General features: G+C 44.8%; 2 protein-coding genes across 2 annotated transcripts; one reads left to right on the forward strand and one right to left on the reverse strand.

The window, feature by feature from the left end:
* Positions 1-1,349: 1,349 nt before the first annotated feature.
* Positions 1,350-3,633, forward strand: LOC123443807 (FCS-Like Zinc finger 8-like). The gene is made up of 4 exons (XM_045120340.1): positions 1,350-1,493; positions 1,852-1,951; positions 2,278-2,986; positions 3,104-3,633. The coding sequence occupies exons 3-4, from the start codon at positions 2,304-2,306 to the stop codon at positions 3,240-3,242; spliced, it is 822 nt and encodes a 273-aa protein (XP_044976275.1). The 5' UTR covers positions 1,350-1,493; positions 1,852-1,951; positions 2,278-2,303; the 3' UTR covers positions 3,243-3,633.
* Positions 3,634-5,200: 1,567 nt separating this feature from the next.
* Positions 5,201-9,548, reverse strand: LOC123443808 (50S ribosomal protein L25). The gene is made up of 3 exons (XM_045120341.1): positions 9,003-9,548; positions 6,276-6,405; positions 5,201-5,708 (listed from the first exon to the last, which is right to left on the reverse strand). Exons 1-3 carry the CDS (start codon positions 9,441-9,443, stop codon positions 5,476-5,478), a joined length of 804 nt encoding a protein of 267 aa, XP_044976276.1. The 5' UTR covers positions 9,444-9,548; the 3' UTR covers positions 5,201-5,475.
* Positions 9,549-26,649: the final 17,101 nt, after the last annotated feature.

The raw sequence follows: 26,649 nt of genomic DNA on the forward strand, positions 1-26,649 counted from the left end.
GTGGATTCGCTTATTTTTCTTTGCATGTAGTCCCTTAGTGAAATCTGTAAAAAGACTTATATTTAGGAACGGATGGAGTAGTAATTCCATGATATGCAAATTAATTACCCAATATCTACGCTGTAAAATGGTATATCCCCGATCATACGTGCATATATATAGAGAAAGAAAAAATATATACTCCCTCCATTTTCTTATACAAGGTCACAAACCCATATTACAGATACCAAAGCAAATGTTAATGCTTTCTAAGTCAATGTTCCAAGACAACTTGTCTCTTTGTTTGCCGTAAAAATTAATGTGTATTTTTATCTTTCATGCATATCAAACCAGTGATCTCACTCATGCATGCATGCAAGGGATAATTAATATCCCCTTTATTAGTATTACGAGCCAAACGTCATTAATATTACATTGATTAGTATTACTACCTCCGTCACGGTTAAGTTTACATACATTTTCATAATAGACAAGGTTTAAGACGCGTTGTATTTACTCCTAACAGCTAATTAGTACTTTGTTATACTAATTCTATATGCATCATAGTGTGAATGTTATTTTTTACTCATTTTACAGCCAATCAATATCCCCTACGTCCTAGAAAATTTTCATGCACGCCTTTTAAACAGTGACCGGAGAGTCGTGATTTTATATTTATACAAATTATAATTTTAATAATGACCTTATACGTAAAAATTGGAGGGAATAGCTATATCTTGTGAAAGCGATAGCGGAGGAAACATTTGTGGCAAGTGGACTTGCGGGGCACGATCCTTACTTTGCAGAGAAGAAAATCCGCAGCACAAGACAGGTTTAAAAAAAAAGCTGATTCGACAGAGGACTTCATTGGTAACTCCACCGCTCCGCTCTGATCCACCTGTGTGAAAGATAGTAAAGTAACTACAGGCAGGCAACGCAAAACACAAGAGCCCACAAGTGGAGTAGTAGAGTAATTTACTAGTAGTACTCATGTAATCCGCTTTCTCTATCCTCTGGCCTTTTTCTAATCTCTCTCCTTCTCTTGCTGACTAACAACATGACAAGCAAGTCTCCACATCATGACATCACAGTCTTTAACACCCTTCCAAAATTAACATTGCCTTTTTCATTAAAACAATTACTAGTAGTACTGCTTGCTAAAATAATTTAGGCAACAGCAAAACAAATGATACCGATTGACAGCTGGGCCCACATTATTCTGTGCCCCAATTAGAAAACGGTGCTCTTCAGAGTTAAGTACAGAGAACAGAGCCCTAGAAAGAGAAAGTAGAGAGAGAGAGGAGAGAGAAAGGGAAAGAGTAGGGGGGGGGGGGGGTCCAACAACTACTGGCACCAAAAGTTCTCACATAAACCTTTCCTCCCTTCTTTCTCCCCTATCCGCCCTATTTCTTCTCATCTTTGTGTCACACTGCGGCCTCCCTCGAGTCGAGTCCGCTCTTCCTCCTCCCCGTCCCGCCCCGCCCTGCAGTCCGAGGAGAGGAGAGGAGACCAAGGTAGGGCAGGCCGTTCCTTCCTCCTCGATCCTCGCCGATTTTACCTTCCGCCGTCGGCGATTTACCGGGCCTGCATTTCCGCCCGGGGGGCGCAGATTAGAACGCGTTCGCCAAGGGCTCCTAATCTGCCTAGGTCCTCGGATGCCCTCTACGATCGTCCGTGGTTCCGCGTTCAGTTTTTTCCCCGCTTGTTTTTTTGTTTTTGTTTTCTTTTTGGAAGATTTTCTGGGGGTTTTAATCTCCGCTCGTACTACTCGCGTTATCGATTTCTTTTTCGAGGATAAATCAATCTCTTCTCCTAGTTTTTCAATGATTACTCGTCATGGGCTCTCATCTTGGTTTCCGCTGAATTTTTCAGGAGATTTGGCGGTTTTTTTTTCTTCACTAGGGGGCCGCCGCCGCTGCTGCTGCGAGGAAACAAAACAATCTTGTGAGGCAAGGACGGTTGTCAAGCAAAGGTGAGAATCAGACGATGATTGATCGATCACGCATGCCTTTATCTTTTTGTTTTCTTCGCCTTCTCCGTATGCCCATGCTTTCCTGGTGCTTTAATCCACGTATATGTGCCTATGCTTACAAGTTAAGGAACTCCAATAGGAATCCTTTTAGTTTGGCTCTTGGTTGGTAGTATTTCATACAAGGAGTGATTCTTCTGTTATCGCTCCATATGGTTTTCTTTCAGCCGAATCAGTAGGTAGATTCTTCTAAGAAATCCGAGTACTAGATTACAAAAGCTCAACTTATAGAATCAAGTTATTGACACCCAGAAGCAAATAAATTGCAGTGGGAGGAGAAACGAGAGGCGATCAAATGGCAGCCGAGTCCTCTGTTCCACAAACTTCTTCTGAATCGGCTGCTCACAAGATGGGCTTCTTCAGAGTCCCTGATCTTCTTGTCAAACTGAGCACCAAATGTTTGATTGAGTTGGATGCCGTCCGCAGTCCAACATCTCCCTTAGACCTCAAATTGTTCACAAACCTTGCTACCAAATCACCCAGGTCGTCCTTCCTTGATGCCGGCGCAGCCAGCCAGAACCAAAAGATCTTGCTCGGGGACAGGGTTGGCCTTGGACTGGTGGATTCTCTCACTGATGAAAACAACCCCACACCCTTGGGCAGCAGGAAGGTTCTTCTTGGATCTGAGATGAGGATTACTGACAACTTAACTCCCAAGAACAGCTCCACTGCTCCTAATCAAGCTGGACTCCTTGAACAGAAAGATGAGATTATGAGTGATGGACTCAACGGTAGTATCATGTCCCTGGATGACATTGTCAATTCGGAGGATTACACCTGTGTTGTTACCCGTGGTCCTAACCCTAGAACCACCCACATTTTTGGAGACCGTGTTTTTGAGTTTCAAGCTGAGCAGCTGATGCCTCATGTGGGTGGGTGTGAGGAGAGTTTGGCCCCTCATCTGAATGGGGATACCATGAGCTTCTGTTGTTTTTGCACTGACAAGCTCAAAGATGGGAAAGACATCTATATCTACCAGTAAGTGTTCCAGTAAACTAGATGCACCATCGTTATGTTCTCTTTTTTGCTGGTTTAATAGATCTGCAGCTGTTCCAATTGTTGTTTAATGTTTTGTATCATGTCTTTCAATCGTAGGGGTGACAAAGCTTTCTGCAGCATGGAATGCAGGGAAAACTTCATGGAAGATGAGTTGGAAGGTGAACCTTCCATAGATCACTCTGATCCCAGCGGCCCATCCTTTGACAATTGTCGCATTTTCCAACTGATCCAGTGACCCAGCGAGCATTAGTAAACACTTGTTGTGGTCGTATCTGAAGCGCTGCCTGAGGTTAATAAGCTGCAGCCATGGATGTGATCATGTTGAATCAAGTTTTCGCGTGAAGATTTTGTCTGCTGCGGCACTGATGAATTTACCCCCCGTATTGATTTCTTTGTTTTCGTTACCTGGATCCTCGAATTTTTGGAGGAGCCTAAACGATGACTGTGCTTCCGGTCATATTATTATTTTGATCGGAAAAGGGTGTGTGCGTGTGTTTGCCTGAACCTCATTTTCAATTGGCCGTCATCTTGTCGACGCCTTTGAGTATTGTGTCATGTATCTGAACCTAAGCTTCTACATGTATTTGCATGTGGTACACAATAATATTCGAGTATACTTGTCTTTATTCACCTTCGTTTCTGTGTTGGGTTTTCATTTGATGATCATAGAGTTCTTATATGGCAAGAACTATCTGATTCTTGGGACGAGTTGTGTCTGTTTTTCTATTTTTGCGAGTAAGGAGCTGTGTCTGTTTGTTGCTGTGCAAATCATAACCTCATGACTGGACTGGTAAATTGAGATGTTACCATTAGTTTTCAGGTGACTGCATAGTTTGAGTGAACTTGCCGAAACTTGGTTGTGATCAATGCTTGATCCGACAGGTTGCTACCATTGATCAGTACTGTCAAGTTGCTACGACTTGATCAGTACTTCTGTCGTTTCTTTATGAAGGTAGTATTACTATCTTGTTCACCTTTCTTTCTGTGTTGGGTCTTCATTTGATGAACTATCTGATTCTTGGCAGGAGTTGTGTCTGTTTGCGGCTGTGCAAATCATGACCCCATGACTGGTACCCATTAGCTTTCAGGTGACTGAAAGTTTCTGAAACTTGGCTGTGATCAGTACTTATCATTGAATTAGCGGACAAGTTGCTACTACTGTAAGTGTCTAATGGTGCGAATGGGGTCGATGTCTTCTGATTGGCTCACTGTGTTCGTTAGCTCAGGAGGACCTATCATTGAAGGTGCGAGAGCTAAGGTTGCCTTCAGATTTTTATGAATATAGTTTTCGTGTGTTCGAGAGTTGATACAAGGTTGTACTAAAGCAGCGTCAAATAATTTGGATCAGAGGGAGTAGTTCTTTTCTTTTGGGGGAATAACAGTACTTCATCATTGATTAATGAACATCATTGCAAAGTTCATCCCTGATACTGTACAATACAGAACCACACCACGATAAATATGATTTACGTCCTGCTCACAACTACGAGCTAATTTGTGTGCCACCACATTCAAACCATTCCTGACATGTAAGAAAGAGCATCGAGTAAACCCAGACGCAAGAGACTTGATGCCAGCGACAACAGCCACCACTCTTGATCGATCTTGGACCATAGAATTTATCCTGTTCACCATGGAGAGGCAACCTGACACCAAAAGGATTGTCATAAAGCCTTCAATTCAACAAACCTCTAGAGCACGCCAAATGGCAAGTGGCTCTACTAATTCAGGTCCAGCAAAGCATTGAAGCTGCTCATTGCCAGCAACCAGACACTCACCAAGATGGTTCCTAGCCAGCCCATGACCAACACAGCCTGCTGGTGGCCGAGTCCAAATGATAGTTGAAGAAACTCACTCTTGGGGCCAGGTTCGGCCTTGGAACAATGCTGCACCACCATAAGGACATAGACTCTGATTTTTTAAGCGGTTCACGCAGGACGCACATCAATACCATACCTCATTTCTTGCTTCCCAGATGTGCCATAGAGCGATTGCCAACACCACAGCTTGATGTTTGGAATAGAGTTGATAGTCATGCAGATTTCTGAGTGCAGGCTACTTGGATGCAGCACTGTGAACTAGAGCTGAACCAGGATTTAGCAAGCTAATTATTGCATGGCAAGAACAGTAAGATCATGAAACAACAGTGCAAATTCCATGTGCTTGACGACTAGAAAATCACGTCACACAATCTCAGCATGAAAAACCATCAGATTGTCAACAGGTAAACGCTTATCCGACAAAATACATCACACAGTGAAGTTTCTGTGAACAACGTCGCATAAAACATATTTGGACATTCCTGCCGTATTCTTATATGTAGCATCCGTCTTCCACTCCTTGGTCTCTGGCTACAAAATCATCCTAGTAATATTCGTTTTAGGTGGCATAATCAAGAACTGAATAACTCAAGCATGGATAGCAAAACAAGTTTATTCTGTTGCAAATAGTTAATACAGTGGAGCAAGTTATTTTGATTTCTCTTTCTCTTTCTTCTGGTCGGGGGCCCTTGACCCTATAATGCTACAGATGGGTTGATCTGGCGACTGAAGCAGTTTCAGCGCCGGGTGGACTATCAGATCACGCATCAGCAGTTTCTGCCCAACGTCCAACTCGCTTAGGTCCACTTCAATGTATGGCGGGACTATGTCAGCAGGGCAGAGAAACTTGACAGTTCGTTTTATGGTGTTGAAGTAAGCTCCTGCATGGTTGCAAATATAATCACATTAGCCTGGATTTATTATGAACAATGTAACATCACATAATACAACAGGAATACAGCTGGATAAGGGCTGAATGCACAAGTCATATAGCATTACATATAATATAACAAAGGCAATGCTCGCTGACCAGAGTTTTTTCAGAATAGCAAGTTCAGCATACACTTAATATAACTGATAAACACAGCACAGGTAACAAGCGCCATTAGACAACACTTAATTTGTTACTCCCTCCGTAAAGAAATATAAGAGCATTTATATCACTGAAATAGTGATCTAAACACTCTAGTATTTCTTTACGGAGGGAGTAGTGTTTTGCTCAACAGAAATGACGCCTTCTCGCTAACATGGTTCAAGAAATTGTCCCGACTGGCCTAAATATTATTTTATATTTTATGTAAAACTGGCATGATGAAAAAATTGTTTCTAAATGATCTAGGGTTTGGGCCCGCCCAATTTTCTGTGGAAAATCTGGAGAACTTTTTAATTGAGCATTCCAAGTTTGTGCTATGTAAGATAGATGAATCATTGGTATACATGCTACATACCTTTCCTGAGGCCAGGTGAGGCATCCTCTCCAATGTACATTAAAGGAACATCTATTTTGAGCAGCGCCGAAGAAGGTGCTCTCATGAATGTCACATTCAGAGGTTCATCAGTGCCTGCATGCAAGTGCACCTGCAAATATAGATATTATAAAAACTCAGCCAATAGTGTTCAGTACCACATTCCATTGATTCACAAATCCATAACTGCACCAATCAATCTAACATACGCCTATAAAGAGCCATATAGGGTCAGTTTTCAACTGATACTGTAAGGTAGATGGAGGTGTCTGGCTGATTTCTTGCTGTGAGGTAGAAAACCCAAGTATGTGCAATTCATTATTCAAGGAACCAGCTCCGTGGTAAGCGGGACAGCGCTTGCTGCTGCTAACATCAGAGATAACGATTCTCACAATGTTTTAAAAGGTAATGAGCACATTTCTGCAAGCCATTTGATTCTCCTACCTCAACGAAGGAAGATTTATGTCTGATCCACATTGTACAAGATTGCACATAGGTCAGCATATTAATCAGTTTAGCGTGGTATGAAAGGTAATGAACACATTCCAGCCCTGTTCGGAATGCAGGAATTTAGCAAGAAACATCTCAATTTCCTTAGGGACCGAGGGGAAATGGATGTGCTATGTGCACTACAACCCTTCATCTAGTATCATGCTAACAAAGACAAGTAGATACCAAATAAGATGGATGCTAATGATCACCCAGGAGCAATAAAAGGATGAAGTGCATTTGCTTGCACCATGTTAATCGATCCTCCTTCGCACATAAGAAAAAAGGGTTAATTGAATTCATGCCACTACAACTTTCATGATTTGGCAATTTGCCATTACAAAAACCAAACTTGGAAATATGCCACTACAACTTTACTATACCTCTATATATGCTATTTTCTTCGATAGGTGACCAAATATTGTCCTTATACTACCAGTATCAGTTTCGTTGAGGTAGCTTTATACCGGACTGATGCCCTGGCCCAAATTATTCCCTCCTCTGCGGCCTACTCCCTCTCGTCGGCCTCGCCTACCCAACACCGCCGTGAGCTCCGCTCAGCCTAGATGCGCACACACCACTCGCTAGCTAGCTAGATGTACCTCACCGACAAGCACCACACCTGCTACACCTCCACTCCACCGCAAGGCGCCGACACCGACCTCAAGATTTGACGCCCATACTCGCCGCGCGCCTCGGGAGCCTGCTGGCCTCTCTACTCGCGACCCTAGCGTGCCTAGTGGACCTCGTCACGGCCACACTTGGGGACGGCATGCCTGCGCTCGTCGCTGGGCTCGAGGAGGAAAAATACGGGGTCGCCGTTGCTGCGCACGTCGACACCAGCATCGTGTTCCACACCCATGCAACGCCATCGTCCCGTGTTGACCGTCAACGCCTCGTCTACCGCCTCGTAATCCACCCACCCCTCGTCGAGGTCCTCATCATCGGTCCACCGCGGGCGCCACGCCCGCCGACCACGATAGGGCTACCTCCTCGCCTCCCCTGCTGCTCCCTTCCCTCCCATTCAATGATCCACTACGCGGTAGCCGCCAACGGCCGACCGCCGCCACGCGCCGTGACGCCGTGGCATATTTCCCCGGCCTCCGGCAACCTCCCATGGGCTATAACCTTCAAGCTGTCTCCAACCAGCTCTCCGGCCTCGTCGTTGCCGCCACAGGCGAGGTGGATGGCCGTTGGTAAGAACATCGGCGCCGAGGGCGCCCCAGATGAAAAGGTCGATCTGCATGTCCCGCACAGGAGGTGGAGAAGCAGACGGATGACCTTGCGGTGTGGCTGGACTGGCTACCAGACATCGTCAATGGCGTGTTCTGCGCCCTGCTGTGCCTCCATAAGGTTGAGCTGGTTACTTCATGGCGGACCGGCTGATAAGATGCGATACAGGTAGTATAAGGGCAGTATTTGGTCACATATTGAAGAAAATGGCATATGTAGAGGTATAGGAAAGTTGTAGTGGCATATTTCCAAGTTTGGTTTTTGTAATGGCATAATTCCAAGTCGTGAAAGTTGTAGTGGCATGAATCCAATTAACCCTAAGAAAAAACCATGTGTTACTTTGTCAAGAGCTTTTCACTTGGAATGGATGCTCTGATTCACCCTTAAACGAGAAACTGCAAGTCTTGCAAGATAATGAAGGGATGCAGAAGAAATTTCATGTTGCCACACCAGGGTTCCCCCATTGCCAATTTGCTGATAAAATATATGCAGTGTAACACACGTGGTGCATTTACTGCAGGGATAGTCTATTAGAATATACAATGTATCAACTAAACCTGCAAGTCCATTATTTTCCAGTACTAAACTAGGATCAAAATCCTAATTGCTACTAAGAAAAGCAAAACAATAAATACAAACCAAGAAACACTATTTTATTGTCTTGACTTGAGGTAGGAAACACTGTCCCCGAACAGAGTACACTTACAGATCAACTAGCTGATTAGATCACCGAACAATTAGAACTTTTCAATCAAAGGCACCTTCGAATTATCACTAATCAAGTTATTTGTTCCTCAATGGTTTTCTACTGCAATACAGTTCTCAAATTGCCACCTAAAACAGAAGTATTTCATTCCGAAATGCCAACCCCAGCTATGTAAATGTTTATCATGCACATCAACAAGCACGAGACAAATACTGGGATATTGTAGAAAACGTCGACCCTTGTCAAAAAACAAGGGCTCACTGACCATTAAGAGAACCCACCTTGCGCGGCAGGACGCGGACGCTCTCGATGAGGTCCCCCTGCCCAGCGTGCTCGGACCAAACCTGGAGACGGAAGAGGCGGGAGAGGAAGAAGGATCGCCCGAGGTGGTCGACGAGCTTGCGGATCTGCTTGGACGACACCGAGACGAGGCGCTTGTTGCCTCCCTCCTGGCCATTCTCCTGCTCGAAGACGATGGCCGGCACACGCCCAGCCTTGCGTTCCTTGGCCGCGAAGTGCCGGCCAGAGTTGTCCCTCGGCACGGCGAAGATCACCTCGTCGTGCTTCGCGTCCGGCCGCGGGTGACCAGGGAGGTAGTCGAACGGCGGTGACAGGAGTTCGTCGATGTTGTGATCTGGAGCGGAAACCGCTGCGGCGGAGGCAGAGAAGTGCCGACGAATGAGGGGAAGGGTGAGCGCCTGAAGTGGTCGCCGGAGGAGCATGGCGGCCGCCGGTTGGTCGTCGCGGGGTGTAGGGTTTTTGGGAGGTGGGAAGAAGAACGCAAGGCGACGATGATGATGGCCGTCTTTGGGGGTTCGGGGAGAGTGGGGAAGACAAGGTGATGTTTAGGGCTTTGTGTGGGCTATTGGTATTAGGCCTGAATGGACAGGCCCGTCCCACCCCGAAATGTGGCTCCATGAGCAATTACCCCCGTGAAATCGATTTTTTTCCTCAAAATAAAAATCGATTTTGGTACAATTTTGACCCTCAATGGTTTTTCTTTCTGAAACCTGATAAATCCCACCTTTAAATGGTTTTGCTATGATTTTGGGTGGTGTTTGGTGATGAAGTCGTCTTCCTCCTCTCTCCCTCTCATGTGTGTTATGCATTCGACCACCATGCCCATTGATGCTCGTCAACAAGGTGCCACGCCGTCACTCCAAAAAATTTATAGCTCGCCCTGGTTGCCCTCGCCCCATCTCTCCCTTCCCCTTCACTTTCCCCTCATCTTTCTGTCTCTCAACATGAATCGTGCGCCCCACATGCCCGTATTGTGGTCATCGCCGTCATCGCCGCAGCCCACGCGACCGCCGACCAATTGGACCGATGCCACCACGTCAAGAAGCTTCGTCGTGCCTCCTCGTCTACTCTACCAAAACCAATTGAAGCAAGTCACCCCATAATTAGAGCCTAGATATCGTCTTTTGCATCTTCGTTATGTCGCTGTTGTGCCCGATTCCCTAGATTCAGCGGCCCCGACACCTCTCCCGTCTTCCCCGAGCTCCCACCAGTGTTCCAAACGCTCCTAACGCCTCCTCGACAAGCCCTTCGACCCCAAGATTCTTCCTCTGTGAGGTCGTGCTTTGGTAGATGCAGCAACCATCCATGACATCTTTGTTGCCCTTCTCCGACCTGGTGTGCGAGCACAGGGTGGCCTTTCTTCCGTTTACCCCATTTTCACGGAGCCCTCTCTCCCTTAGCTCAATGCCTACCTGTAACTGCCCTGGCTCGCCGCACTAACCCATCGTCGACCACCTTCTGCCTGCCCCGTGACCTAAACCCATGCAGCAATGCCACGTCGTCTCCTAAAACCAACTAAATCATAGCAAAACCGGTAAGGGTGTGATTTACCCGGTTTTGGAGATTTCAGGATCAAAATTGTACCAAAGTCAACTTCAAGGGGTATTTGTCCACTGAGCCACATTTGGGGTGAAAATGGACTTCTTTCGTCCTGGTAAGAAGGCATGCCTCAATAGAGAGGCCCGTCTTGGTAGGACGACATGCACATCTTTTTGGGGGGCGAGTGGTAGGGGGCGTGCTAGGAGTTGGCTGGCAGATCTTTTTAAAAGATTCGCCACTTCAACAAGTATTAGATCTAGTATCATCCGGCAACTCAACACTATTGTCATCATTGTTGCAAACTTGGCGTTGTAGAAACATTTGCAACAAATGTATTGTTGCGGAAAGAGCTGCAATCGAGGTCTTGTAACCGAAATTTTTGCAAGAATGATTGTGTTATAGATTTTTTTTTTCGTCTTCATTTTTTGCAGCATAGACGATGTTGCGGAAGGACTTTTGTAACATCCGTGATTTTGAAATATAGTGTCGCGGCAGCACCAACATCGTTGTCATGGTCTTTTGCAACTCATTTGTTGCAGTGCAACAGGGAGATAGACGGTGATGGTCGGGGATGCATGGAGGAGGTTCGTGGTAGCCGTTTTTAGCTTGGGCGCACCACGATGGTCGACGTTCATGGTGGAGGCAAGAAGCACAACAGCACCCAAGCCCGACCCCGCTGCAACGACATCGATTCCCACTGTCTCATCCCACATGGACGGCCAACTCCTTGTCTATTCACGAGAGAGAGATAGATCAAAGAGGGAAGCAAGTAACCACTCGTTGTAGAGAGAGATCAAAATGGAAAAGGAAGGAACCGCTTGTTGAGAGAGATCAAAATGGAAAAGGAAGGAACCGCTTGTTGTCTCTAGGGCTAAGCCCCCAAGCAGAACAAGCGTCCCGCAGACAAGACAACAGATGCTCGCATGCGATCCGTCGGTTGAAGCCAAACGTTTTCCTTTTTTCTCCATAAGAAAGGATAGGTTTCCCTAAAAATAGATAGTTGCATGTGTATTTTTTTGCGGGTGTAGTTTTTTAAGATAGTACACACATAGACGTTCGTGTATATGCACATATACTTACTCTTATCAACGCACGTACGCACACCATACCTCTATGATGCCATAAGCCTAGTCTGGAATGCACCTAGGCTAGTGTTCATTGTTGCATCATGTTTCAAATTCGTCAAACCCTAGCATAAATTTAATTCAAACGGGTTCAACTAAAATATTTTTTAGTGAATCCAAAACGCCCTTCAAATATTTATGGAAAAACGTGAAAACCTGAACCAGAGATGATGCCAATTTTTCTATGGCATTTGTGGCTTTTGAATAAATCCATTATTGTATTTGAATTGGAGTTATTAAGTCCTATAAATATTTGTATAGCTCCAAATATTCCAAAAAATGTTGAGGTCCTTTGCAATCATTTAGTGAGTGCCTATAAAATATTTGAGAATTTTTTAAAAATGATTTGGTTATGGAATTAAATAAAAAAATAGAAAAAAAACAAAAACATAAAATGACAAAATAGAAAGAAAGAAAGATATTAACGTGGCAGCCCAGCCCACCAAGGGTGGGGAGATCTTTAACCACGCACCAGAAGGACGTTGGGTGTGTTCCCGACGCGCGCGCTCCGTGTGACACGCTAGCAACCTGCCTCCCCTAGCCACATCGACATCATGGATATGCCTTCTATTCCCATCCCCATTCTCCCCCTCGCTCTCTCCCTCGCCTATTCTTCGCCATGGACAAAGCTTTCGTAAACCTAGCGACCACCGTGATCCCCTCACTCTCTCACCTTGTACCTGAGCTCCATCACGATGTCCTTGTCCTCTGCACATATCTACACAATGTCGGATGCACCACATCCTCGCTTATGTTGTCATATTCACCCTTCAACACCCGAGATCATCAACAACACTCTGTCGTCGTCTCGCCTTCCTCGAGCTCGCTGACTTGCTCATCATCTGCACCATGAGCTACCACTACTTTCCCCTATTTTCCCTGCTTGAACTGCTTCTTGTAGCCGTTGATTTCGTGCTGACCGAAACACACAGTTGTCGGAGCTAATCGTTGGTGATGCTCCCGTGACCATTTGGTCTCCCAGGCGTGCATAACGTCTCCACAACAGCCCTAGAGCGTTCCTAGCATGTTTACTCGGTTATTCGCAAGCCACAATACCACACTTGTGAGCACTCGAGCTCCGACCGCCGCTAAACATCGTTGCTGTCGTCGATTCCGGTCACCCTAAGTTCGGCCACCACCACCATTCGACCCAGGGATGCCATCATCACATCGAGTCATGGCATGTGCTGCGTTGGCCTAGCTAGCGGCTAGCCACCAATCAAAACCTGATAATTTAACAGCTAATGACCCCCAAGGTTGATGACATGTGGGCCCTGATCACTGACATGTTTAATTTAGGGCCAAAATCAACACTAACTAATCAGGTTACCTAATTGAGTCACTGACCAGTGGGTCCTGCTGGTCAGGTTTAACCTGGTTGACTAGCTCACACAATGCTCGTGTAATAAAGTTTTTGGGGTTATTTGTATTTCAGAAATGATCGAAAAATCTAGAAATTGTCACAAACTTCAAAAATTCATATAAAATCAACCATAACTCAGATGGAAACAATTTGTGTATAAATTTTAATCAGAAAAATCCAAACTTTCCATTGGTGCTATTTTAATGCCTGTTAGAACAACATATAGATACTTATTAGGACAATCAATTAAATGACAATTGAACTACCACATGTGACGTTTGAATTTGAAACTTTGGTTCAAACCAACTTCATTTATTCTTGTTGCTAGTTGCATTAGCTCAATCAACATCATATTGCCATGCCATGATCATGCACCGTAATATTGCATTTGCCGTGAATTGATTGTCTTTCTTTGGTGTTGCTCTTCGCGATAGTTTATGTTCGAGAGGGTATGCTCGAGTATCCATTTGAGGAGTAGTATTTTGTTGTTGACCCGCCAGACAAGCAAACCCCCTTGAACATTCCAAGACAATCGCACTCTCTCACTCGTGCTCTTTGTTATTTCATTTGGATATCAATGATTCAAATGTTACATGTTTTGATAGTTAAACCCATTCCATTGCAACCAAAAGATCTTTAACCATGGCAATAGAAGGCTCTATTTTAATTTGTTGAGGAGGTTTAGGTGCTTTAACATAAATTTTGCGGACCATGGTTGTAGCCTTAGAATGCTCCTTAATTCCAACATGGAAAGGAGGCCTTTTATATAACTAGTGCGTACATCAGGATTAGCAGAATAAGCTTGTATTTCAGTTTTAGCAATAATAGGTTCTTCAAAAAAAATCTTTAATGGGTTCATGACATTCAACCATTTTTTTCTTTATGAAGTTTAAAATGAGAGGCAAGATTATTAAAAAAATTAACAACCATCTTATAATGAAGTCCATATTTTGCACTAAGCTCATGAAAAACATATGTTCCTACAAAAAATTTAACATAGTCTTTATACCTGACTTTTTACCTTTGTCGACCTCCCAATCTTCAGACTTACGTTTAATTTTTTTGAATAAGATTTTGTTTGGATTCAATTTGCCGACTTGAGAAAGAAAAGTAGAAGAAGAATCAAGCATTTCTTTATCACGTAGAAACAATCTAGCATTAAAATTATGAGCAATAATATCTCCCGAGAGCCCGTGATTGGGTCGTTTGAGTATTAGATATTTAATCCCACCCCCATCTTGAGCGATACTTTCTCCTTCACGCGGAAAAAATATAGATATAGTTCTGATCACGGTGAACCAAGTGCATAGGATGAAATTCTTATGAAATTCCAGCTTCGTTCAGTACGAGTCCCATATATGGGAATTATCCAATAACATATACCATGTCAATGCTTTTACCTCCAAAGATAAAGGTAATAACTTATTTTTAACTCCATCACTTGATAATAATGCAAGTTTAAAGAATCCACATAGTTCATCCACAAAAAGTAAGTGCAGACCAGGATGAATGGTTATGTTCGTGCATAGGGATTAGCGTGCAATTTTTTCATAATACTAAGAGGAATTTCATAAGAAATATTTTTAGTAGGTGGTGGTTCCACTCTTACCAATTGTGCTCAAGGTGAAGATACCATGAACAAGCCTCTCAAAGTATTGTTTTCCATAGCAACAAGTTTAGTTAAATTCAACACATATGCTAAAAGTTTCCTTACCAAATTCCACTTACCAAGAGAACTACACTCCTCGACAATAGCGCCAGAAAGAATCTTGATGACCCACAAGTATAAGGTAACAACCGTAGTCTTTTAGATAAGTAGGAGTGTCGAACCCAACGAGGTATGTATTCTTGCAAGCGTTGTAATATAATTTCGATAACAAGATAATTGGTAACAAGTAACAAGTAACAAAAGTAGCAAGGTGCAACAAGTGTCACAATCCTTAAATGTGTTAAGGACAAGTCGACGATAACTCTTATAGTGATTAAAACGCTCTTGAGGACACATGGAAATATCACCAAGTCACTTTCACCACGATTCATTGACTTACACTCATTGCCATAATAAGTGTTATGTAGGTGAACCAGAGTTAAGGTATTGTTCCTACGTGAACAAAGACCTACTTATGATTACACCTTCTGTGCAAGCATCCACAACTACAAGAGGAGTAATTAAGATAAATTTAAACATGACATTAAATGAAGTGGATCCAAAATAGCCCCTCACGAAACAATTCATAAACTAGGTTTTTATTTCTATCATGTAACGTCCAAGATGCGATCCTATCCTTATTTTGGCACGAGGGCATCGTCAGGGATAGAAGCGCATCTCGTCATATCGCAAGAATGGATATCGTTACAAGTACATGTACTGAAGAGAAGAGTATATGGAATTGGCTTAGACCCGCCACAAGCTACATCAGAGTCACTTCAATACAACAACATAATCAGTCATCATGAAGAAGAACAGGGTTCGACTACGAACAAAAACAAACGATAAAAGAACGACGTCCATCCTTGCTATCCCAGGATGCCGGCCTAGAACCCATCCTAGATCGATGAAGAAGAATAAGAAGAAGAACTCCAAATAGAACAACCATCACGCTCACGTCAAAGTATTCCTTTACCTGTACCTACAACTGTGTTGTAGTAATCTGTGAGCCACAGGGACTCATCAATATCATTTCCAAAGGTATCAAGACTAGCAAACCTTAATGGGTGAGGTATGGTTAAGTGGTGAGGCTGCAACAAGCGTCTAAGCATTCATTTGGGGTGGCTAACTTACAAGTACAAGAATAAAAGAGGGGGATGATCTACGCATAGCGGACGTGAACTAGTGATAATCAAATGAATAATCCTGAACACCTACTTACGTTAGTCATAACCCCACAGTGTCCTCTTCCGGATACAGAACTAACGAGAAGAGGCAGTCACGGTTACTCACACTGTTGGCAAGTTTCTAATTAAATTTACTTCTCCTCTGCCTTGCCCAAGATGCGGTCCGATCCTTATTTTGGCGTGAGGGCCTCGACAGGGATATAAACGCATCTCGTCGTTTCGCAAGAATGGACATCGTTACAAGTACATGTACTGAAAAGATGAGTATAAGGAGTTGGCTTACACTCGCCACAAGCTACATCAATATCACATCAATACAACAATATATAGTCATCATGAAGAAGAGCATGGTCCGACTATGGACGAAAACAAACGATAAAAGAACGACGTCCATCCTTGCTATCCCAGGCTGCCGGCCTGGAACCCATCCTAGATTGATGATGAAGAAGAAGAAGAAGAAAAACTCCAAATAGAAGAATCATTGCGCTCACGTCAAAGTATTGCTTTACCTCTACCTGCAACTGGTGTTGTAGTAATCTGTGTGCCATAGGGACTTAGCAATCTCATTTCCACAGGTATCAAGACTAGCAAAGCTTAATGGGTGAGGTATGGTTAAGTGGTGAGGCTGCAACAAGCGTCTAAGCATTCATTTGAGGTGGCTAATTTACGAGCACAAGAATAAAAGTGGGGGATGATCTATGCATAGCGGACGTGAACTACTGATGATCAAATGAATGATCCTGAACACCTACTTATGTCACACATAACCCAATCATGTCCTCTTCCGGATACAGAACTCACGAGAAGAGGCATTCACGGTTACGCACACAGTTGGCAAGTTTTTAATTAAGTTTACTTCAGGTCGTCTAGAACCGGATGTTAAACAAAGTTTCCACGTTGCCACATAACCGTGGGAATGGCTTTCCGAAAGATTTAACCCTGCACGGGTGCTCCAACTAGTCCATCACAAATTACCACAAGCAGCATAGAAAGCCTGGATCACGAAACTCGTGATCTCTTCGGATTCCTTAGTGGAAAACCTCAACTCTGAGATAGCCCAAAGCATCATGGGAATCTTGATGCACAAGATATTTCGTCGAAGGTAAAAGAAGTCCAACAAGGCCACCCGGCGTGTCGACGAACCCAATAGGAGCTGCGTATCTTGTTCTCAGGACACGACGGATAAGCGAAGCATACGGGTGGCCTGATAGACATCTCCCGAGTTGCCCCGGGTTGGCCCCGCACGGTGCTCTAGTTTGGACCAACACTCGTGAGGAGCACTGGCCCGGGGGTTGATTAAGTTTCCTCGGGTTAATTACTCCCTATGCTGTTCATTAGTTATTAGGAAAATAGTACCAAAGTTGGGCCTTGCCGGACCAGTTTTAAACTAAGACGAATTATCAAGGGGTTCCCCATAACAACCCCGATCGTGTTAGGAGCGCTCAATTATGGAATATAACACCGGTAGCCGAAACTAAGGAGGCAAAGGTGGAACAAAACACCAGGCTAGAAAGGCCAAGCCTTCCACCTTTTACCAAAGTATATAGGTGCATTAAATTAAGTAGCAATTATATGGTGATATAACAAGGAACCCATGTTATCACATGGAAGCAACTGCACCTGCAACTAGCAACACTAACACATGGTTAAGCAAGCGGTAACATAGCCAATCAGTGGTTTGCTAGGTTGTAGAAAGGTTGAAGGTTTTCATGGCAATGTTGAGAGGCTTATTAAACATGTGGTAGGCATCGAGACATAGCGATAGAAACGAAACAACTAGCATGGCAATGATAGTAAAGGTATCTAGGGAAATGATCATCTTGCCTGAGATCCCGCTTGGAAGAAGAACGAATCTGTGAAAAAGCAGGCAAACCGACGTAGTCGAACAGATCCTCACATTCCGACACGCTTGCAGAACTCTATCGAGACGAAGTAAACCGGAAACAAGAATCAACACACGATATTCACCACGGAACATGCACGATATGATGCACAACTTAATATGATGCATGTCCATTTCAATTATGCAAGGCATGGCATGACAACTCACAACAATCAAACGTTACACATTAAGTGAAGCTCAATATGCAATGAGTTGCATATTGACGAAACTCCACATACGAATTATTTAGTTCACTCCCGTTTTGGTACACGACAATATTAAAATGTTGTTAACATGGCAAGAGGTGAAGCATGTGATTCTACACGACATTCTAGTCCGTTACACAAAGAAAGTAAGACCAGAGCTACGGTTAAAAGATACGTGCAACACAAGATATTATGCCATGAATGCAACATGCGTGCAATCATATGAAAACACGGGCAAGCAGGATATGAAGCATGTGTTGCCACGACGAACGAAAGGGACCATGGCGGCAAAACGGAAATGATGCCACGACAAGATTCCGGTCCCAATAACTCGATGAGATATCGGTGCCAACGAATTGGGAGCGTGTGCGTGTCCTGCCAAGAGGGTGATCCCGGTTACCGGGTTCCCATGTGTCGGGGGCACGACAAAAGAGGGACAATGTGTAACTAGCATGGCATCTATGAAACGGACAACATCGCCTCTCATACAACAATGCATTCGGTCCACGGGTGATCGTCTCAATACCTTTGAAGCGTGCCTCTCGGAGCGGGTCAAGTCGTGGCGGTGTAGTTGTGCATGGGTCGTCGTGGACGTCGTGGAAGTAGTGGTACTCGCGATCTTGTTGACGTTGGTCGTATACTTGGCATAGTGGTACACGGGTCTTCGACTACCTTAGTGGTTCCCGAGTTGTTCATGTGTTGCACCGCCAGCCTTGACGATTCCGAAGTGGTACTTGGCGATCCAAGGATGCTCACGTTTGGGGAGGTCTCGGTTTTGGCGATGGTAGTAGAAGCACATGGTCAACTTAGCACTTGCGTGATCCAAATCAAACTGACACAAAATACCACGATCTACGCATCCAAATGACCAACCCCTACCAGCAGCATCACAAGGCAGCAAGGGGCCACGACACGTCGGCGACAACAGCATCACATAGTAGAGGCAACAACAGGCTACAACAATAGTGGGCAAAATGGGGCACGCGGAAGTGCAGCAGCAGCATGCACGCACGCGCGAGGCTGGACCCTGGCGGAGGCGCAGCACGGTGCGCGGGGATGGGTTGCCAGATCCGGGAGCGGTCGGCCTTGATCTGAGCGACAACGATGCAAAAGCAATGAGCAACAACGGCGAGGTGGGGCGCTATGAGGACGTGAGGCCATGGGGGCGAAGGTGCAGTGGAGCACCAGCGGGTGTAGCGACGCGAGGAGGCTAGAGGAGGAGCTCTCGGGTGCAGGGATGAGCGGGAGCCGCGGGTCGAAGCTAGCCAAGGAGGGTGCCGCAGCTGCCCTGGCTCGCTGGCTTGAGCGATGGCAACGGGACTGACCGACGGCGGGTCGTGTGCTGCGACGACGTGCTTGGCTTCAGCACGGAGGCGGCGACGAACTCCATGAGGCAGGGCGGCGAGCGAGCAACAGCGCTGCGCTATGTGCGGGAGGAGGCGAGGCGGGGCACATCGGCGAAGAAGGGAGCTCACCTCCTCCGATCCAGATCGAAACAACGCTGGGCTCGAGCGCTGGCTGGATGGATGTAGATGAGTCGATTGCTTGGCAAGGCAACGAGGAGGGTGGTCGGGTCAGCTGGGGATCTGGGAGGATCTCGAGGTGGGTTATGTGGCTGGTGGTGGCTGGGAGGAGTGGATCGAGGTAGGGCTAGGGTTAGGGTAGGCTTGAACCAGAATGGCATATAAAATAGCCACTAATTTCTAGATGGGTCTAATTAGAGCCCTCCGATCTAAATCGAACGACCGCTTAAAAATAGGCTAGGGGCGGTAAAACGGGGTTGATCCGGATCCAATGCTCATGCCCCCCTGGTTCGGGTTCCGGGAGGTTTTTGGGCTAAGTTGCGCGCAGGTTGATGAACTGTGCATAGGGGCTAGGCGAAGATTGTTGGAAATATGCCCTAGAGGCAATGATAAAATAGTTATTATTATATTTCCTGTTTCAAGATAATCATTTATTATCCATGCTATAATTGTATTGAATGGAAGCATAGATACATGTGTGGATATATAGACAAAACAATGTCCCTAGCAAGCCTCTAGTTGCCTAGCCAGTTGATCAAGGATGGTTAAGGTTTTCTGACCATACACAAGTGTTGTCACTTGATAACTAGATCACATCATTAGGAGAATCATGTGATGGACTAGACCCAAACTATGAACGTAGCATGTGATCGTGTCATTTTATTGTTATTGTTTTCTACGTGTCAAGTATTCATTCCTATGACCATGAGATCATGTAACTCACTAACATTGGAGGAATACCTTGTGTGTATCAAACGTCACAACGTTACTGGGTGACTATAAAGGTGCTCTACAGGTATCTCCGTAGGTGTCCGTTGAGTTAGCATGGATCAAGACTGGGATTTGTCACTCCGTGTGACGGAGAGGTATCTCGGGGTCCACTCGGTAATACAACATCACATACAAGCCTTGCAAGCAATGTGACTCAAGTGTAAGTCACGGGATCTTGTATTACGGAACGAGTAAAGAGACTTGCTGGTAACGAGATTGAAATAGGTATACAGATACCGACGATCAAATCTCGGGCAAGTAACATACCAAAGGACAAAGGGAATGATATACGGGATTATATGAATCCTTGGCACAGAGGTTCAACCAATAAGATATTCGTAGAATATGTAGGATCCAATATGGACATCCAGGTCCCGCTATTGGATATTGACCGAGGAGTGTCTCGGGTCATGTCTACGTAGTTCTCGAACCCGCAGGGTCTGCACACTTAAGGTTCGATGATGTTTTAGTATAGTTGAGTTATATGTGTTGGTGACCGAAGGTTGTTTGGAGTCCCGGATGAGATCACCGATGTCACAAGGGTTTCCGTAATGGTCCAGAAACGCAGATTGATATATAGGATGGTTTCATTTGGTCACCGGAAAGTTTTCGGGCATTACCGGCAGTGTACCCGGAGTGACGAATGGGTTCCGAGTATTCACCGGGAGGGTCCCACCCACCCAGGAGTGAGCCCAGTGACCCTAGGGTGGCGCACTAGCCCTTAGTGGGCTGGTGAGGCCAGCCCAAGAGGGCTATGGCGTCACAAGGGAAAAATACCAAAGGGAAAAAAGGAAAGAGGGAGGTGGGAAGGAAGGAGTGGACTCCTTCCCCCAAACCGAATTGGGGTGGGAGTCCACCTCCTCCCTTCGGCCGGTGCCCTTGGGGATCCCTTGAGCCCCAAGGCTGGCCCTTCCCCTCCTCCTATATATACTGGTGGTTTTAGGGCTTTTGAGACACATCTATGCCACATGCAACTCAAACATATACCACGTAGTTCTTCCTCTTGATCGGATTTCTGCGGAGCTCGGGCGGAGCCCTATAGGAGTAGATCATCACCACCAGCGGAGCGCCGTCACGCTGCCGGAGAACTCATCTACTTATCCATCTCTCTTGCTGGATCAAGAAGGCCGTTATCGTCATCGAGCTGTACGTGTGCTGAACGCGGAGGTGTCGTCCGTTCGGCGCTAGATCGGAACGGATCGTGGGACGACAGTGGTTTGAATCACGAAGTTGTACCACTACATCAACCGCATTTCTTAAACACTTCCCTCTTAGCGATCTACAAGGGTATGCGGATCTAATCTCCTCTCGTAGATGAATATCACCATGATAGGTCTTCGTGTGCGTAGGAAATTTTTTGTTTCCCATGCAACGTTCCCCAACAGTGGCATCATGAGCTAGGTTCATGCGTAGATGTTATCTCGAGTAGAACACAAAAGGTTTTGTGGGTGTTGATGTTTGATTTGCTTCCCTCCTTAGTCTTTTCTCGATTCGGCGGTATTGTTGGATTGAAGCGGCCTGGACCGACATTACTCGTACGCTTACGAGAGACTGGTTTCATCGACTGACATGCTACACGTTGCATAAAGATGACTGGCAGGTGTCGGTTTCTTCAACTTTAGCTGAATTGGATTTGACCGAGGCGGTCCTTGGAGAGAGGTTAAATAGCAATTTGCACACCTCCGTTGTGGTTTTTGCGTAAGTAAGATGCGTTCATACTAGATACCCATAGCAACCACGTAAAACAGGCAACAACGAATTAGAGGACGTCTAACTTGTTTTTGTAGGGTATGCTTGTGATATGATATGGCCAAAGACATGATGTGATATATTGGATGTATGAGATGATCATGTTGTAATAGTTAATATCGACTGGCACGTCGATGCTACGACAACCGGCAGGAGCCATAGGGTTGTCTTTAAACTAACGTTTGTGTTTGGAGATGCGTTTACTATATCGCTAGGTTGTAGCTTTAGTAGTAATATCATAAATAGCACGACAACCTCGATGGCGGCACGATGATGGAGATCATGATGATGGAGATCATGGTGTGTAGCTGGTGACAAGAAGATCATGCCGGTGCTTTGGTGATGGAGATCAAGAAGCACAAGATCATGGCCATATCATGTCACTTATGAATTGCATGTGATGTTAATCCTTTTATGCACGTTATTTTTCTTAGAACGACGGTAGCATTATAAGGTGATCCCTCACTAAAATTTCAAGATGAAATTGTGTTCTCCCCGACTATGCACCGTTGCGACAGTTCGTCGTTTCGAGACACCACGTGATGATCGGGTGTGATAGACTCAACGTTCACATACAACGGGTGCAAAACAGTTGCACACGCGGAACACTCGAGTTAAACTTGATGAGCCTAGCATGTGCAGACATGGCCTCGGAACACAAGAGACCGAAAGGTCGAGCATGAATCGTATAGTTGATATGATTAGCATAGAGATGCTTACCACTGAAACTATACTCAACTCACGTGATGATCCGACTTGAGTTAGTGGATTTGGATCATGTACCACTCAAATGACTAGAGGGATGTACTTTTTGAGTGGGAGTTTATTAAGTAATTTGATTAGTTAAACTCTAATTATCTTGAACATAGCCTAAGTCCACTTTGCAAGATTTTATGTTGTAGCTCAATGGCTCACGCAATAGCAACCCCGAATTTCAATACGTTCCTAGAGAAAGCTAAGTTGAAAGATGATGGAAGCAACTTTGTAGACTGGGCACGTAATCTTAGGCTCATCCTACAAGCTGGGAAAAAGAATTATGCCCTTCATGCTGCGCTTGGAGATGAACCACCCGCTACGTCTGACCAAGATGTTTTGAACGCTTGGCAATCGCGTAAGGAGGACTACTCAGTAGTTCAATGTGTAGTCTTGTATGGCTTGGAACCGGGACTTACACGTCGCTTTGAGCGTCATGGAGCATATGAGATGTTCCAGGAGTTGAAGTTTATCTTTCAGAAGAACGCCCGGATCGAGAGGTATGAGACCTCCGATAAATTCTATGCTTGCAAGATGGAGGAGAATTCGTCTGTCAGTGAACATGTGCTCAAAATGTCTGGGTACTCAAACCGTCTAGCTGAGCTGGGGATTGAAGTCCCGCAAGAGGCTATCACTGACAGAATTCTTCAATCGCTGCCACCTAGCTATAAGAGCTTTGTGTTGAACTATAACACGCAAGGGATGAACAAGTCACTCGGCGAGTTATTCGCGATGCTGAAAGTCGCAGAGTCAGAACTCCGGAAAGAGCATCAAGTGTTGATGGTCAATAAGACCACTGGTTTCAAGAGAAACGGCAAAGGCAAGAAGGGTAACTCTAAGAAGAAAGGCAAGCCTGTTGCCAATCCGACGAAGAAACCCAAGGCTGGACCTAAGCCGAAAACAGACTGTTATTATTGCAAGGGGATGGGTCACTCGAAGCACAACTGCCCTAATTATTTGGCTGATAAGAAGGCGGCCAAAGAAAAATCAGGTATATTTGATATACATGTTATTGATGTGTACTTAACCAACTCTCATAGTAGTGCCTGGGTATTTGATATCGGTTCTGTTGCTCATATTTGCAACTCGAAGCAGGAACTGCGGAATAAACGAAGGCTGGCGAAGGATGAAGTGACAATGCGTGTGGGAAATGGTTCCAAGGTTGATACAATCGCCGTGAGCACAGTCTTACTTCAGTTACCATCAGGATTAGTTATGAACTTAAATAATTGTTATTTAGTGCCTGCATTAAGCATGAGCATTATATCTTGATCTTGTTTATTGCGAGACGGTTACTCGTTTAAGTCAGAGAATAATTGTTGTTCTATTTCTATGAGTAATATCTTTTATGGTCGTGCACCCAATGTGAGAGGATTGTTCGTATTGAATCTTGATTGTGATGACACACATATACATAACACTGAGACCAAAAGATGTAGAGTTAACAATGATAGCGCCACGTTTTTGTGGCACTGCCGCTTAGGTCATATTGGTGTAAAGCGCATGAAGAAACTCCATTCCGATGGGCTTTTGGAGTCACTTTATTTTGAATCACTTGACACGTGCGAACCATGCCTCATGGGCAAGATGACTAAGACTCAGTTCTCCGGAACAATGGAGCGTGCAAGTGACTTGTTGGAGATCATACATACCTATGTGTGCGGTCCAATGAGTGTGGAGGCACGCGGCGGATATCGTTATTTTCTCACCTTCACCGACGATTTGAGTAGGTATGGATACATCTACTTGATGAAGCACAAGTCTGAAACGTTTGAGAAGTTCAAGCAATTTCAGAGTGAAGTTGAAAATCATCGTAACAAGAAGATCAAGTTCCTACGTTCTAATCGTGGGGGTGAATAACTGAGTTTCGAGTTTGGTGCTCACTTGAGACAATGTGGAATCGTTTCACAGTTAACACCGCTTGGAACACCACAGCGTAATGGTGTGTCCGAACGTTGTAATCGTACTTTGTTAGAAATGGTGCGATCTATGATATCTCTTACCGATTTGCCATTATCGTTTTGGGGTTATGCATTAGAGACATTTGCATTTACTTTAAATAGGGCACCATCAAAATCCGTTGAGACGACACCATACGAGCTGTGGTATGGCAAGAGGCCAAAGTTGTCGTTTCTTAAAGTTTGGGGATGTGATGCTTATGTCAAAAAGCTTCAGCCTGAAAAGCTGGAACCCAAAGCGGAAAAGTGCATCTTCATAGGTTACCCAAAGGAGACAGTTGGGGACACCTTCTATCTCAAATTTGAGGGCAAAGTGTTTGTTGCTAAGAACGGAGCTTTTCTTGAGAAGGAATTTCTCTCGAAAGAATTGAGTGGGAGGAAGATAGAACTTGATGAGGTTGTCGAACCTCTAATCCCTCTAGATGGTGGCGCAGGGCAGGGGGAAACCTCTGTCGAAGCAACACCGGTTGAGGAGGAAACTAATGATGATGATCATGAAGTTTCAGCTCAAGTTACTGTCGGACCTCGCAGGTCGACAAGATCACGTACTGCTCCTGAGTGGTACGGTAATCCTATCTTATCAATCATGTTGTTAGACAACAATGAACCTGCGAATTATGAAGAAGCAATGGTGGGTCCGGATTCCAACAAATGGCTAGAGGCCATGAAGTCCGAGATAGGATCTATGTATGAAAACAAAGTGTGGACTTTGGAAGTATTGCCTGAAGGCCGCAAGGCTATTCAGAACAAATGGATCTTTAAGAAGAAGACGGACGCATACGGTAATGTGACCGCTTATAAAGCTTGACTTGTGGCAAAGGGTTTTTCACAAGTTCAAGGAGTTGACTACGATGAGACGTTCTCACCGGTAGCGATGCTTAAGTCCGTCTGAATCATGTTAGCAATAGCTGCATTTTTCGATTATGAAATCTGGCGGATGGATGTCAAAACGGCGTTCCTTAACGGTTTTCTTAAGGAAGAGTTGTATATAATGCAACCCGAAGGTTTTGTCGATCCAAAGAATGCTAACAAAGTATGGAAGCTCCAGCAATCCATTTATGGACTGGTGCAAGCATCCCAGAGTTGGAATAAGCGCTTTGATGAGGTGATCAAAGCATTTGGGTTTATACAAGTTGTTGGAGAATCTTGTATTTACAAGAAAATGAGTGGGAGCTCTGTGGAGTTTCTAATATTATATGTGGATGACATATTGCTGATTGGAAACAATGTGGAGTTTTTAGAGAGCGTAAAAGATTACTTGAACAAAAGTTTTTCTATGAAGGACCTAGGAGAAGCTGCTTACATTCTAGGCATTAAGATCTAGAGGGATAGATGGAGACGCCTGATAGGACTTTCACGAAGCACATACCTTGATAAAGTTTTGAAGAAGTTCAAAATGGAACAGTCCAAGAAGGGGTTCTTGCCAGTATTACAAGGTATAAAGTTGAGTAAGACTCAGTGTCCAGTAAGTGCGGAAGATAGAGAAAAGATGAGTACCGTCCCCTATGCTTCAGCCATAGTGTCTATCATGTATGCAATGTTGTGCACTAGACCGGACGTCAGCCTGGCCATAAGTATGGCAGGCAGGTTTGATAGTAATCCAGGAATGGAACACTTGACGACGGTCAAGAATATTCCGAAGTACCTGAAAAGGACTAAGGAAATGTTTCTCGTTTATGGAGGTGACGAAGAGCTCGTCATGAAGGGTTACGTCTATGCAAGCTTTGACACTGATCCGGATGACTCTAAGTCTCAAAATGGATACGTGTTTATTCTTAATGGGGGTGCGGTAAGCTGGTGCAGTTCCAAGCAAAGCATCGTAGCAGATTCTACATGTGAAACGGAGTACATGGTTGCCTCAGAGGCTTCTAAGGAGGGTGTCTGGATGAAGCAGTTCATGACGGATCTTGGAGTTGTGCGGAGCG

This window comes from Hordeum vulgare, chromosome 3H (assembly GCF_904849725.1).
Source record: "Hordeum vulgare subsp. vulgare chromosome 3H, MorexV3_pseudomolecules_assembly, whole genome shotgun sequence".
Classification (NCBI taxonomy): Eukaryota; Viridiplantae; Streptophyta; class Magnoliopsida; order Poales; family Poaceae; genus Hordeum; species Hordeum vulgare.